The 13400-nt window shown below is 40.0% G+C and overlaps 1 protein-coding gene across 2 annotated transcripts in view; it reads left to right on the forward strand.

Moving 5' to 3' along the window:
- Positions 1-8170: 8170 nt before the first annotated feature.
- Positions 8171-13400, forward strand: part of MACC1 (MET transcriptional regulator MACC1) — a 30957-nt gene continuing 25727 nt past the window's right edge. For both annotated transcript variants that reach the window (XM_057371605.1, XM_057371607.1), the window contains exon 1: positions 8171-8521. In XM_057371605.1, coding sequence (XP_057227588.1) covers positions 8519-8521 — 3 coding nt within the window. In that variant the 5' untranslated portion in view covers positions 8171-8518. The remainder of the gene's footprint in view (positions 8522-13400) is intronic.

The following is a 13400-nucleotide window of genomic DNA, read 5'->3' on the forward strand; positions in this document are numbered from 1 at the left end:
TTTTTTATAACTGCATTCTCAGCATAGGCTGTACTTAAATCATGCTGTTTATTACACCTTGCAGGTTTTCTCCAAGCCGAAGAATCATTTTTAGTCAGAACTTTTGAATGCCTGAGAAGAGAAACAAAGAGRAATATGATATTACTGCAAGATGAAGTCAGAATGCCGTTTCCTTGCATTACCATTACTCCCATGTCAGCAGCAAAAAGCCTCAGTAGAGCAGGGAATGCTCAGAGCCACTGCCTCGTTTGCTGCAGGAAATGGCCAGGGGTGCCAGCCGAGGGTGGAGGCTGCTGGACCAGCACACACTGCTSTGGCCGTGTAGGCATTAATTACACTCATTATGGTGATCAGAGGCAACTGGAGGTTATACTGAATAAGAGGTTCTCTCCTAAGGACCGTGGGCCCAGAGGTGACAGCAGCTGGCCRGGTCTCAGAGTGACTTTTCAGCAGAAATGCTCCTTGGTTCCAATCCTGTTACTCCAAAGGGAGCCAGAACTCATCTTCCCTTTTGGTTGGCAACATTAAAGATCATCTCAGAGACTTTATATGAGCTTCAGTTAGCCTTGTGAGGTCACTTGGGARTTAAAGTCAGGTGCTGTTTTTAAGTTGCAAGGATGACAATGCCAGGCCTTTTCTGAAAGGAATGGGGTCACTGAGTTAGGAGTGATTGTGACATACTCATAGTGCATCAGAAATTTCTTCTTACAGGAGAAAAGTTTCAGCTACAGAAACAGTCTTTTCAGGTCAGGTGGGTGTTTGTAGAGCTTTCAGAAAATTACATTTCAGTTATTAAAAAGTGAGATGGAATGATCAGGATGGTTTAGCACTGGTTGCTTGTGGAGCTGAGAGATACATASCCCAGAGCTTAGATTCTCAGAAAAAAAAAAACATACATATGCAACGTAAGTATGATAATACTATTCTAAATAACAAAACACCAAAATACAAGGTTAACTATGCATCAACAACAAGATTAGCTGGTGTTTTGCTGACTCAGAAACCTGATTGAACACCTGAGTCATTTTACCTTTTCATAGCTGAAAAGTTTTATTATCAGTGGTGGGTTTTTTTTTTTCTTTGCATTGTTATAAGATTTTTGTTGTGCTTGGTGTACCTCATGGTGAGAAACAGAATGATATTTACCCCAGGAAACGAATACACAAGAAATAAGAGCTCAGGTGCACAATTCTGTACCCCAAATATGTGTCAAAGGCATAGTAGATCCTAACTGCTTAGGGTCACAATAAAAATAAATATGATTTTTTTTTAAATATTTATTTAAAAAATAATTGCAACCAAAGCCAGTACTTTTTTAATCTTCAACTATGATGTGTAAGTAGTTAATAAATAAAACGTGATCAATCCAGGTATCTCATACAATTCTGTGATGCTTGTAAAGATAAATAGTTGTTAATACTACAGACATTATTGAAAGCCTGACTCTTATTTCCAGTTGTACACAACATTGGAAAGGTAACCTTTACACTTCCTTATCACCATACCACATAGTACATATGACTAATGAATACTTAAGGTATTAGACACCRAGTACCGGATATGATAGGTCAGAAATGTTGTAACCTTATTGTTTCAGCTATTGCAGATATAAGAAGTCACGTGGCTATTCAAACAGATCACATTTCAAGGATATGCCAGTGACCATGCTGTTGAATGAAGGAGCCCAGGCATCTGTGAGAAGGGACAAGAAACTGGCTTTTAGCTCCATTCACAATTTTATGGCTGACTTCTTATTTATCTGCTCTTTAAACCACACTTCAGAAAAACAGTCTCATTTGGGTTTGTTGTTAATACAGACWAAAGAATCATTAAACTTAGGAGAAATGTTTTCTACTAAACTGAGGAAATGTCCTCATAAGGGGGAATAAAACCCRAAAACTAACTCTTACTTTACAATGAAGAAAACAAGGAATTTGTGACTGTAGGTTTTCAGGGCTTATTAGCTCCTATATTAGTGGAGATACAATCTGTTTTTAAAGGATGAATAGCTGGTATAAAGGTAAAAGTTATTATCATGGTGTATTTAGTAAATAATTGCTCAAGTTGGTAAGAATGTATAACTCAAAAAATTTAATACCTTTGAGCCTTTCCAGAATTGCATTTTTATCAATCTGAAGCAAAAAGTAGAATCCYGAGCTAGTAAATATTTTCAGATTTAAATGGCTTAAAGAAAATGAAACTCTTATTATTTACGCCAGTTTTCAACCCCTATCTAACATGAAGAAAATCAGTTTTAAGMTTTTAATGGTGCTACAATGTATTTTCCAGTTCTTACCCTGATGTCTTAAATCTGATTTTCAGAAGCAGCTGCTTTCCATGCAGGCACCTAAACAAAGGCTTGTCTTTCAAGAGTGTCTGGTATCTCCTGGCTCTCAGAGTGAGGCACCCATGGCCAGATTTTCAAGTTCTTTACATACTCATTGCTGCAAAACAGGTCCATGTTGACAATCTATATGGTCAAAGCTAGCCACCCACTACTTAATTCAGCAGAGCTGCCTGGGATCTACAGTGASATCAGATTCTGGCTCTTGATGTCTGTGCGCTCCTATGAGCAAGAGAAGTTTTAGGATTCAAATTTCTTATGAATTTCTGTTTTGAACTCTTTTTTACCTTGTTAAAAAGGGAAACCTCTGGATTTTGTGCTTTGATATCCATCCCTCTTTCATCTGTAATTTTCAGTAATTCTCTGAGGTCTAATAATAAAGTAACCTTTCCTCTGCAGATATCCTTAGCTTTCTTTTTCACTTGGATGAGAYTTTTCATGAAACTTGGTGTTCTACTTGATCTGAGATTGCTGTCYCTGCATGAGGCTGAACTGCTCATGAATTCACAAAGTAGTGGTGAGGATCAGAGTCTTATATAGACATGGTATGATCATATAGACCCTGTTTCCTGAGGAAATCAGGCTAAAAGTCACAACAAGAAAAATCTTATTTTCTCCTCTAACAATCAGTTATATTCTACTTAAGTGTAGCTGACTACAGTGTACTAATAATTTCTAGAAACACAAGAAAATCTGAGATGGAACAATATTTTTCTTGCCCCYCTGCTCATTGCTCTTTAAGGCATGAACTTTTTGGCCCTGACTGTTCCCTTTCCTGCAGATTTTTCTTACTGTCACACGGAATATTTTCCTTGGTGACAAGTAATATTAGTGAAGTGGGACTTAATGAAGGACTAGGACCAAAATAGAGTTTTCCTAACCTGAAAGATGTTATTCTTTTGCCCAGTCTAACCCTACAGGAGAAAGTGCCCTGTGACCCTGCTCTCTACTGCTGCTTCTCCTTTGGATCTGGATGAATCACCACAAGGACTTCAGGACTGATCTCTGCAAAACAMAGCTTGGGCCATGGGGGTCTTTGTCTTACTGGCCCAGGTGATAAGATTGTAAGTTAAAGCCAGACTTATTTCCTTCTTTTGAGGTCTCCTTGTACCTTTTCTCTATGGGAATGGAGTAAGTGAATCTTCCCTGCAGAGTGCAGTAKATTTGGCTGTGGGAGAGAGAAGTTTGCTAGTGACAGAGTGAAAATGGTGTCAACAAAAAATTGCATTGTTTGTTTAATGAACACACTTTGCATAAAGTAATCTAGCAACTAGCTTTAGTTACACAGAAAACAAATGCTTTCATGGTACAAAAGATATCTTGTGAGTCTTTCCCTAGGGCACAAGTTCCAACCCACTTGTTATTTCAAGAGAGAAAGAGATCTTTCTTTACTACTTTGAGAGCTCTTCCTCCAAGTCCCTTTTAAAAACCATATGCTCACCATTCAGGAATGTTCCTCCTGTGATATTCTTCAGTCCAGTTTTCTAATTTATCATATTAAGATTTTGATTGAATGATCCTCTATTAAGTTTTCTGTTATTAAAAAAAAGTTCTCTTTGTGATACAATTTTGTGCTCCATCACCAAAAAGACATTGTATACTCATTCCTTCATTGCGATAAATACTAAAGGAAAACAATTATTTTCCTAGAGTCATTAATATGTGAAAATCAGAACAACTCTGTTTTCTGTAGGACTCKATTTTTCTAAAACAACCCCAAACAGAAAAACAAAACCTAAATTCCCCACAAAAACAAAAACCACACCTCAGTTCTTGGTCCAGTTTTCCATGGAGAAATGGTTCAATTTAATATTTTTTTTTCTGAGTGTAAGCAGATCTAGTAGGTACAGATATAGCTTTTGCTGCTCAGTATAGCATGTTCCTTACAAGCATCACTGCTGGACAGTGTTGTTTCAGTTTGATCTGCTGCCTTCAGCAGTTTCAGTGCACATTTGTGTTTCAGCTGTAGTTTCCTGTACTGTGATACTCTTACCACAAGTTCTATGTATTCTTTAAARTGTGATGCCACAGATCTTTTAAAACCAAATCTTCACCTTGACAAAAGTCTAAGAGACAGCCTGCTGAGKATACAACAAACTTTGAGAGCTGTTTTTTTTATATTTAACACTGCCCAGAACTGAATATCCTGCCCTTCAGAAACCAGGTAAAATCGTTCTGATTGCTTTGGTTCACTATTTATCAGGAAAAGTGGGTTTGCCTGCCTGGGTGGAGTATTCATTAGAGTTTGTAAAGCCTGCTTTGTTTTAGATACATGTGTGAGTGTAAGTCATATCTCTTTAGAATGTGATTTTTGGCAGTGTTTGATACTGGCAAGAGCCCTAATGTGATACAGAACTGGCAGAAGTGTTTTGCTGGTATAGATTGTACTCAGAGGCCTGGAATCAGTAAAAACAGCCAAACCCACTTTTGCCAGCATTACTATGCTATTAAACATTTTCTAGCATAGACTGTCACAAGACCAGTTTTCACCCCCACATCTCCCTTGGTTATTAATTGTTATTTCATTGGGAGTTATACCCCAATGTCAAGCTGCCACCTCCTGTGTAAATATCTTTGGCCTGAATATTTTGTGCYATGGACATTTTTCTACCTTTGGTGGGAAAGGGCAGGGGAAGAATATTTGACCATGTCTGCATGGATTCTTTATGTCCAGAGCATTGTACCTGACCCTGTACCTTTGTTTCCTCTCCCAGATGTGTCCATAACTCATAGTGTTGTGACCACAGCTAATTTGTGTTGGAAATAATTATAGAGGCAACTGTCACGTAGCCTACAGTTAATGGTGTCCCTCTTCTCATGGCTTGATGGGCAAAGGTTTTGTATTTGTTTTCTCAGGAGTTTAGGAGCAACTGGATCAAACAGGGTGAGAATTATTTGTAATGTGCAGCAGGGCCTTGGTGTTTTCTGTTCTTCTGGTGAGAGATGCAGCCAACAGATATTCAGGTCCAAAAGTATTTGCTGCTTTCTGCCCCAGCTATTCCATCTGTCCCAAACAAATGAAATATTTATATCACATAGAAATTAGGTGTGCCCTTTGATCCTACAGTCATCGCTAGGTTTAAGCCGTCAAAATGCATATTTATTTAAACAAACAAGCAAAAAAGTACAAAACCAGTGAAGGGGAAAGCACATGTTGTAATTGGACAAAATGCAGAGACATGGCTGCCACATCTCATGCATGTTATGTTATTTCAAGACAGCATATGACTGTTGACACTCCCAAACTTTCCAGGATCCTGCCACCACTACCAGAAAGGTTGCAAAAGCTGAAGGATGTGGCTTGGTGGCATTCACCCCCTTCCAAAGTGAGGTTAAGTATCCTGTGCTGTTTGTTGCTTGTGCCCTGGARTTGGCAACTGCTGAAAATCAACTCTCCTGCTGGTTTTCAGCGGTTGCCAACTGCTACACTGTTCCTGGGCTCACGTGGACTGGATTCCATCCAGGGTTTACCATATACACACACTCTCAGCTTCCAAACTTTCCATCTTGGAATTATTCTCATTGGTCCCTCTTCCGTTCCAAAAGATTTATCCCTAAATTCCACTGATTTCGATGACAGAAATATATCCGAGAAGTGGATCAAGCTCAGCCAACAAAAAAAAAAAGTGAAAAATTTATTGCCAAGTGAGCCTGTCAGCATCTGCTATTGCTTTTATCTGTGTGTACAGCACGCATGTTCAACCAGTGCAGTTAATTAAACCTATGAAAGTGCTCATTAACTGTCCACATATTATTTTAAAATTCCTAAGGCCTAAGAGTCTAAATCTCTTTCTGGAAGACTTTGGTCTGAAAATGAGTCAAACTGCAGAAAACTGCAGTGTCTCATCAAATGATGTTCAAAAAAAGGCTGTTGCAGATTCCCAGTTTCTGAGGAATCTGGAAAAGAAAGCTGATGAGTCAGCAATGTTTCTGGAGAGGTAGCAGACTATGCAGCACTCTTAAATATCTGTTTTAGATGCCTTCAAGGTAAACTTTATTATGCAACGAGACAGAAGTGGCAGACTATAATAAATATGTGGGAACTAATAACTGGTAACCCTTGTATGTTAATATTTGGGCTCTTTTGTAGTCAGGAGCCTTCCARTACCTAAAGGGAGACTACAAGAAAGCTGGAGAGGCACTTTATAAAGGAGCTTGTAGGGACAGGATAAGAGAAAATGGCTTTGGGCTGAAAGGGAATAAGTTTRGATTAGCTATTAGGAAGAAATTCCTTACTGAGAGGGTGGTGAGGCACTGGAACAGGTTTCCCAGAGAAGCTGTGGATGCCCCATACCTGGAAGTGTTCAAGGCCAGGTTGGATGGGACTTTGAGCAACCTGAGAAATKAAGCCCAGGAAAGTGTAACTTATCTAAACTGAAATTTTAAGGAGTAGTCTGAGACAACAGAAAAAGGATTGAAATGTAGAGTTTAGGACACCAAGGTCTTGATTTATTATATAGATTATATTAGTATAACATGAGTTTCAACTGCTTTGGGGTGTCATTGTCATTAGTATTAGACACACGATAGACAATATCTACCTCAAGAAAACTCAAAAAACCCAGAAAATCAAATATAACAAAAATTAAGTACTTGCTTGCTTAATAGCTCTGAGCAAGCCACTAAACGTCACCTTAATTTTTTCCCTTCTCCTTCTGGTGTCTGACAGGGCTTATCTGCCCTACATTTTCTATTTTSAAATCTTGTTTTTCCAAACCACATATTTAGAGATGTGGTGGTAGTRGAAATCACCTGGTTTTAGCTCGAAGTAAATGACCATGCTGTATTGCTCTAATATCCTGTTTCAGACAGCAGGATAAAGCTCTCTCAACAACCTATCTGGTTGCTTAAATCATCTGGCTATGGGGCATCTCTTTTTTCATCTTTGTCACAYATGGTGAGGTGGCAAAGTCTGTTTTCTGGATTGGGTGGGAGGGAAAGTGTTCAATTCTCTGAATGTTGCTGTAATGGATTGATCATTTAGTTGAAATAGTTGGCCATTTCAACTTTATTTCTTCCAGGATGAAACTATTTTCTGAGTTTCACCCCACTCTGCTGTCAGATCTGGTCAAACAGAGCCACTTATTTTGGCAGGTTGCTTATTTGGTGGAAATTGCTCACCAACTGACATTGTCTCATCCATAAACAGCTMGAATTCTGCCTTTCTCCCTTGTTTGATCCTGTTTGATTTATACTTCAACTTTCTGGATGATGGCTTAGAAAGTCTGTGAAACCTCTTTTCATGAAAGTGAGGGTTCAGCTGTGAGTCCTAAGTGTCATAAAACCACAGGCAGCAAATAAAAACAACATAGGCAATTATCCTTTCTCCAAGTCCCTCTGACATTCCTGGCACATTTTTCTTATCTCTCTGTGCCTGTAACCTTTGTCCTTCTAAACTTTTTTCTATGAAATTCTGAAATCACTGAGAAAAAACACCTGCATTTTAACATATTGGAAAAATTTGCTATTTTCTAAAGGACATGGGGCTAAATAGGAACATTTTCCTCCTCACCTTTCCAAATGTCTCTGTATTCCCTGCTGTGCAGATATCCTCTGCCACTGCCACCCCTCCTTCACTCGCTTCCTTGTACCCAGTTGTCTGATCCTTTCACATATACAGAGATGCCTAAACCGGTCATACAGGTTCAAGCAATTTCAGTCACCATATTCACTGCCAGTAAATCTAATTATTTCTCACTTGACCTTAATCAAAAGGCCACTCTTTGTACCCCTCCCAGCAGTTCCACATATCTGCAACGTGGTGTGTGAAAGCAGAAAATCCTAACTCTGCTCCAGTGGCGCACAAGGAGCACACGCTTCCTCCTTCTCCTCCTCGTGTCTCTCTCCCCCCTAAGGTGAAACTCCCGCTCCACCTCTCCTGGTTTCAGGTGTAATCATAAACCGGCTGAAGGCAATTGTGGGTAATGTAGTCCCGTGGCTCACGCCTGTCTGTTTGAACAGGAGGTGCCAGGTTCCTGCTAGACTGCACATTCCAGCAGGCATTGCTCAGCACTCCCAGGASAGAGGCTCGCCAGGTGTGCTCCAGCACCTACCTGAACCCTGAGCACGCCACAGTGCTTCAAACTCAGAGCAGGAATAAGTGCTCCTTCAACAATTCTGATGTCTTGAACAAAAACATAATTTGGATCTAAGGAAAACATCTTCGTTTCCAAAATGGTGAGTTTGATTTWTTTCTTTCAAGTATTTTTTGCTGATTATGTTTAAAATACATTGGGGGATCAGAAATATCAGAGTAGCTTTTTGCCTGGTACTATTGCATAAGTCCAATACTATCTTTTGGCCATCGTTAGTTCCAGGTACTACTGGAGAAGGTGCAGAACTTATGTAAATTTTGGATTGCATGATATTGTACCCTAGGGTGGTTTGGGATGTGTGGAGAAAGGCATTTTCTGARTGCTGGTGATTGCTTCTCCTGAGAGCATAAATATTGGCGGTCCTCTTAAAATTTTTTTCAATCAGTCTTAAACTGGCCTTCTTTGTATTTTTATTTCTGTGAAATGAGCTGCTGTAGATCTGTGTGTGCATGCACACCTCTGTGGGCTTTGGGTTTTTTRTTGCTTGATTGGTTTGGTTTTATTGAAGCCCTCTGTGAACTCGAACACCCCACGCGTGCAGCTGTTGGGTTGGTCTCTGGCTTTGTGAGTTGGGATCAGGATGGTGAACACCCCCTGATAATCCTCCCTGCCAACAGGGCAGCCATTGGAAGTCAGAAAAAGAGAGTTTAAAGAGCACATATGCATCTGAACTCTAAAATATTAATTCTCTGTTTAAAGAATCCTTGAAAGGTAATACCCCCAGCATAAATGGAGGCAAGACCTATCATGCTGACATATCTTGAACCAACTCCCTTTATGGCTAAAATAATAACAAGCAGAGCTGGCTGGTCTGTTTAAAAATAGAAAGATTTAAGTAAAAGACAAAAAAGGAAACAGTTCTTGTTCTTTCCCTACCTGTTATTCCCACTCAGCTAATACCTCTTTTTTTCATACGGATTTATTTTTTTAAGAAGAAAGATCAAAATTTTAGCAGCTTGGGAATAGTTTTTGACTGGCTTTATTATGAAAGGGAAATAGGCATCCTCCTGAGTGACTGATATAGAGAGAGAAGAGGTGAGGGAATAGTTTGTACTGGGTAGATTTTGGGAGGTGCAAATTGCCACACTGGCAGCACTTTCCCTAGCCCAAAATCATGTATTTGACAGTAGTCAATATAAAAGGCTCCAGCACTGAACTTACACACTGAAAGCAGTTGCAAAGTGTCTGTGTTGGGTGGGACACGTAAAATGGGATTAACAGCACAAGTTCAAGCTGGTTATTGACATCTGAGAAGCCAGAGGATGGAGTATGCCTTGGGTACATTAAAAACAAGGAATACCCACATTTGTACTAACTAAAATATGTAGTACAACATCACCCTGTGGGAATGTATTCAACAGGCTAATTGCACAGAGCCACAGAATCAAAGAATTGTTTTGCTTGGAAAAGACCCCTAAGAACAGAAATCCGACCATTAACCCAGCACTGCCACATCCACCATGTCCCTGAGAGCCACACCTGCACATCTTTTAAATACCTACAGGGATGGTGACTCCACCACTYCTCTGGACAGCCTGTTCCAAGGCTTGACAGCCCTTTTGGTTAAGAATTTTTTCATTATATCCAATATGAACCTCCCCTGGCARAGCTTGAGGCCATTTCCTTTTGTCTTATTGYTTGTTACCTGGGAAAAGAGACCAGCCTCAGCCTTGCTACAACCTYCTTTCAGGCAGCTRTAGAGAGCAAGAATGTCACCCTTGARCCTCCTTTTCTCCRGCCTMAACAACCCCAGCTCCCTCAGCTGMTCCCCAAAATAYCTGTGYTGTACACCCTTTACCAGCTTTTCYCCCCTTCTTTGRACTTGCCACAGCAATATGTTCCAATAGAGGGATTATTTAGCATTTAAATATTTTGTGCTATCGATCCTCTCTTTCTCCCCTTAAATGGATAATTAAGTTCAATCGCATGCTTTGTTATTTAACTTATTTTAACCCTTTATCATAGTGATTTCCCCCCTGTGGCCCAGGAATACTTGTGTTTGGTGGACTATTTGCAAGTGGCTCCTATGAATGGTATACAAGGGGAAAAAAACCCCTTTGATGCTCGCTGTCTCTGAAGTTGGATGTCATTCCTCTCTATTCTTCAAAATACATAAACTCAAGCTTCTTGAGAAACTACATGTATTCATGCTACTGTAAAACTTTGGCACAAGTCCCCTGCAKGGAATTCCACTCTTGAAATATGGATACAAAATATGTGGAACAAATGCCAAAAACACATACAGTGCAGAAATATAAATCATCTTGCTGTAAAAGTCAGAAGAATGGGGTTTTTTGGACAGAACAGCCAATTAGCCARCCTAATCTGATGATCTCTGAAGGATGTTCTCCTGCCTGAAAAGCTGAGCTCTGCAGTAGTGGCAGCTGTAGTTCGTCATATTTCTACACTACAAGMATGGTGCATACTTGTAACAAAATTTGTGGAACAATAAGCATAGTTCTGTCTGGAACTATAGAGTTTCCTATCTCTTCCCCTACTGCACAGGATTGAAATTTACCTCACAGAACCCACAATGGGAAAAGAAACATGATTTGAAAGAATAAAAAAGCTACTTCACATCATCCCTTKCCTGATGTCCCATATTCTGCTGCAATCACCAAAATGCTTAGCGTAATTTTACCTTAGATCTTTTTAACTTCTATGGAAGCCTTTTCCTCTYATCCCTTACCCTCTTCCTTGAATTATTTCTAATTCATCTCCTTCAACTCTGTAATTTCAGTAGAAAATAGGTGGTTTCTTTCAGAAACTGAATTCCAGAGTAAGGGTGACATAATATACTAATAGAAAWCCTGTACCTCAATTAGCCCTGCAAAATTTTATCATATTTTCTTCTGCTTCTAGGTACAGACAAATGTCCCATTTGCCTTTCTGCACATCATTTTTAAACTGCTGAAGGCCATGCTTTAACCTTTCCTAGGAAACTTCAACTAGTTTAGAAATCAATATGTATTGAGAATTTCATTGTGCCTTTGAAAGCACCTCTTCTAACCTGCAGCAAACCTAATCTCACTGTCTGATTTATTAGGCTTTTCTGTAGTTCTTTGTAGTCTACTCTAGTGTTAATAATCTCAGTAATTTTAGTTTGCAAGGAAACAAAGTCATACTACTTTTCACTTTTCCTTTCCCTTTTCATCCTCCAGAATTTCCTCGAAGCTCCTATTGTGTACTTTGATTTGTGGAGTCACTGCAGTGCATCCCACCCAAGGAGCAATGGTGAAGTTGACTCAGGGCTTTGAAGCACTGCAAACTCCAGAAAACCTAAACAATTGTATAGCTTGTGGCAAGGGATGTTTTGGGCTCTGGTTTGATGTCATTTTGGTGATGAGCAAAAGCTTTTAGGTTTGATTGTACCTGAAATTTTATAGGAGGCATATAGTGATTAATTCCTGTAAGAGTAGGAATCCTTTTCTGGTACAGCTGATCTTTACCTTGTGAGCCAGCCTGACCAAGGAGAAGAAGGCTGATTATTTAGCTGAAAGCTATATTACATGCCACCTCTCCCTTGCTGTGTGGGTGACTCTGCAGGCTGAAATGCTTTGGAATCCCACWGCCCAGAAGGAAGTAATGGAGGCCGTGGGTTTAGATATTCATTTACAAAGGACTTTAGATGACAATTATTTGAGTCCAAAATGTAAAGAGTTGACTATTTTGCCTTTTTCTTCAGCTCCCTCAATGGGGAAAGGATATTTTTGACTTATTAGAGGAAGTCTGCCTTCACTGGAGACTCAGAGTGCCCACAGATCTTTGTGTACTGTGTTGCATGCCTGTGAGGTGGAGAGCTGCCACTTTACTTTGGGTAACTCCTGCACTCCACTCGAGCTCTGTAATGGCTGCGTGCTGCAGGATGGGCTAGTCCCCTTTCTCACACCTAGCCATTAGTTCCTGCAGGCCAGCACAGCAGGGCACTGAGTCATTGTGTCTGGACCAGCTCCTGGTAAGACCAGATAAGCGCCAGTGTTGATGCAAAGGAGATCRGGACTGCTGCTTTCTGGAGCAGCCACGAAGTCAGATGGCATCCCCGAGACCAGGCTCAGCCTCAAGCACAATGYCACATGATCTCATCCCTTTTCTAACACTTTGAATACTTGGGAGACTTGACCTTTCTTCTATTCCAGGCTTGCTCTGAAYTAATTCATTAATCTCTTTTGCTCTCCATGGAGGCATATAATATTTCCCTGCATTAAACGGGGGTTCACAAGTATTTAAACTGATTCTAAAACATATTGGTTTAGACTTTAATCTACACTGACCTCTAGTTAGATGTAATGATATTGTTTCAGGTTTCATCTTTACCTACTAATAACTGCCAACAGTCTTGCTTGTYCATTGTGCCAGCCATCCTGTGATCATGCCAAAGGAAGCAGCTCCTTTTCCCTGGCTGAATAAGCTGTATCCCAAAATATTCATGTAACAACTTGACAARGATTTGTTCAAGTTCTCACCTGAGCCTATGTCTGTGAAAAAACCCAAAAGTTTCACGAGTAAACGCAAAGCTTGTGACCCATCAGTGACAAATCCTACAGCCTAATTTCTGTCCTRTGATCCTAAATGGGACCAAAGTTTGGACATGTATTTACATAGAGAATAAACTGTTTTTTCTACATGTGCTAAGCTGCGTAATTAAAAGGAAACGACATGGCCTGAAATAACTTGAGGGAGGGACAACTGGCAAGACTTTGAAGTGGTTTGTTTATATTCATACGTGATCTCATGCAATGCCTCCTCKGAGCCCTGAGGAAAAGGCTGTGTTATGATGATACCCTTCTTGAGTTCATTCTGATCCACTAGCCTTAACAGGGTCTCTCTAAAGGTGGGATGGGTGGGACACGGAAGAGAGGCAAGAAATATCAATTTATTCATAGTACTGCCCTAAATCCTGTAGCACTAATTGTTACCTGTTGCTCTGTGTGAAATTATAGTGTCTCAAACATGAGTAATGC

This window comes from Malurus melanocephalus, unplaced genomic scaffold (assembly GCF_030028575.1).
Source record: "Malurus melanocephalus ecotype Western Australia unplaced genomic scaffold, MMel_1.1 scaffold_150, whole genome shotgun sequence".
NCBI lineage: Eukaryota > Metazoa > Chordata > Aves > Passeriformes > Maluridae > Malurus > Malurus melanocephalus.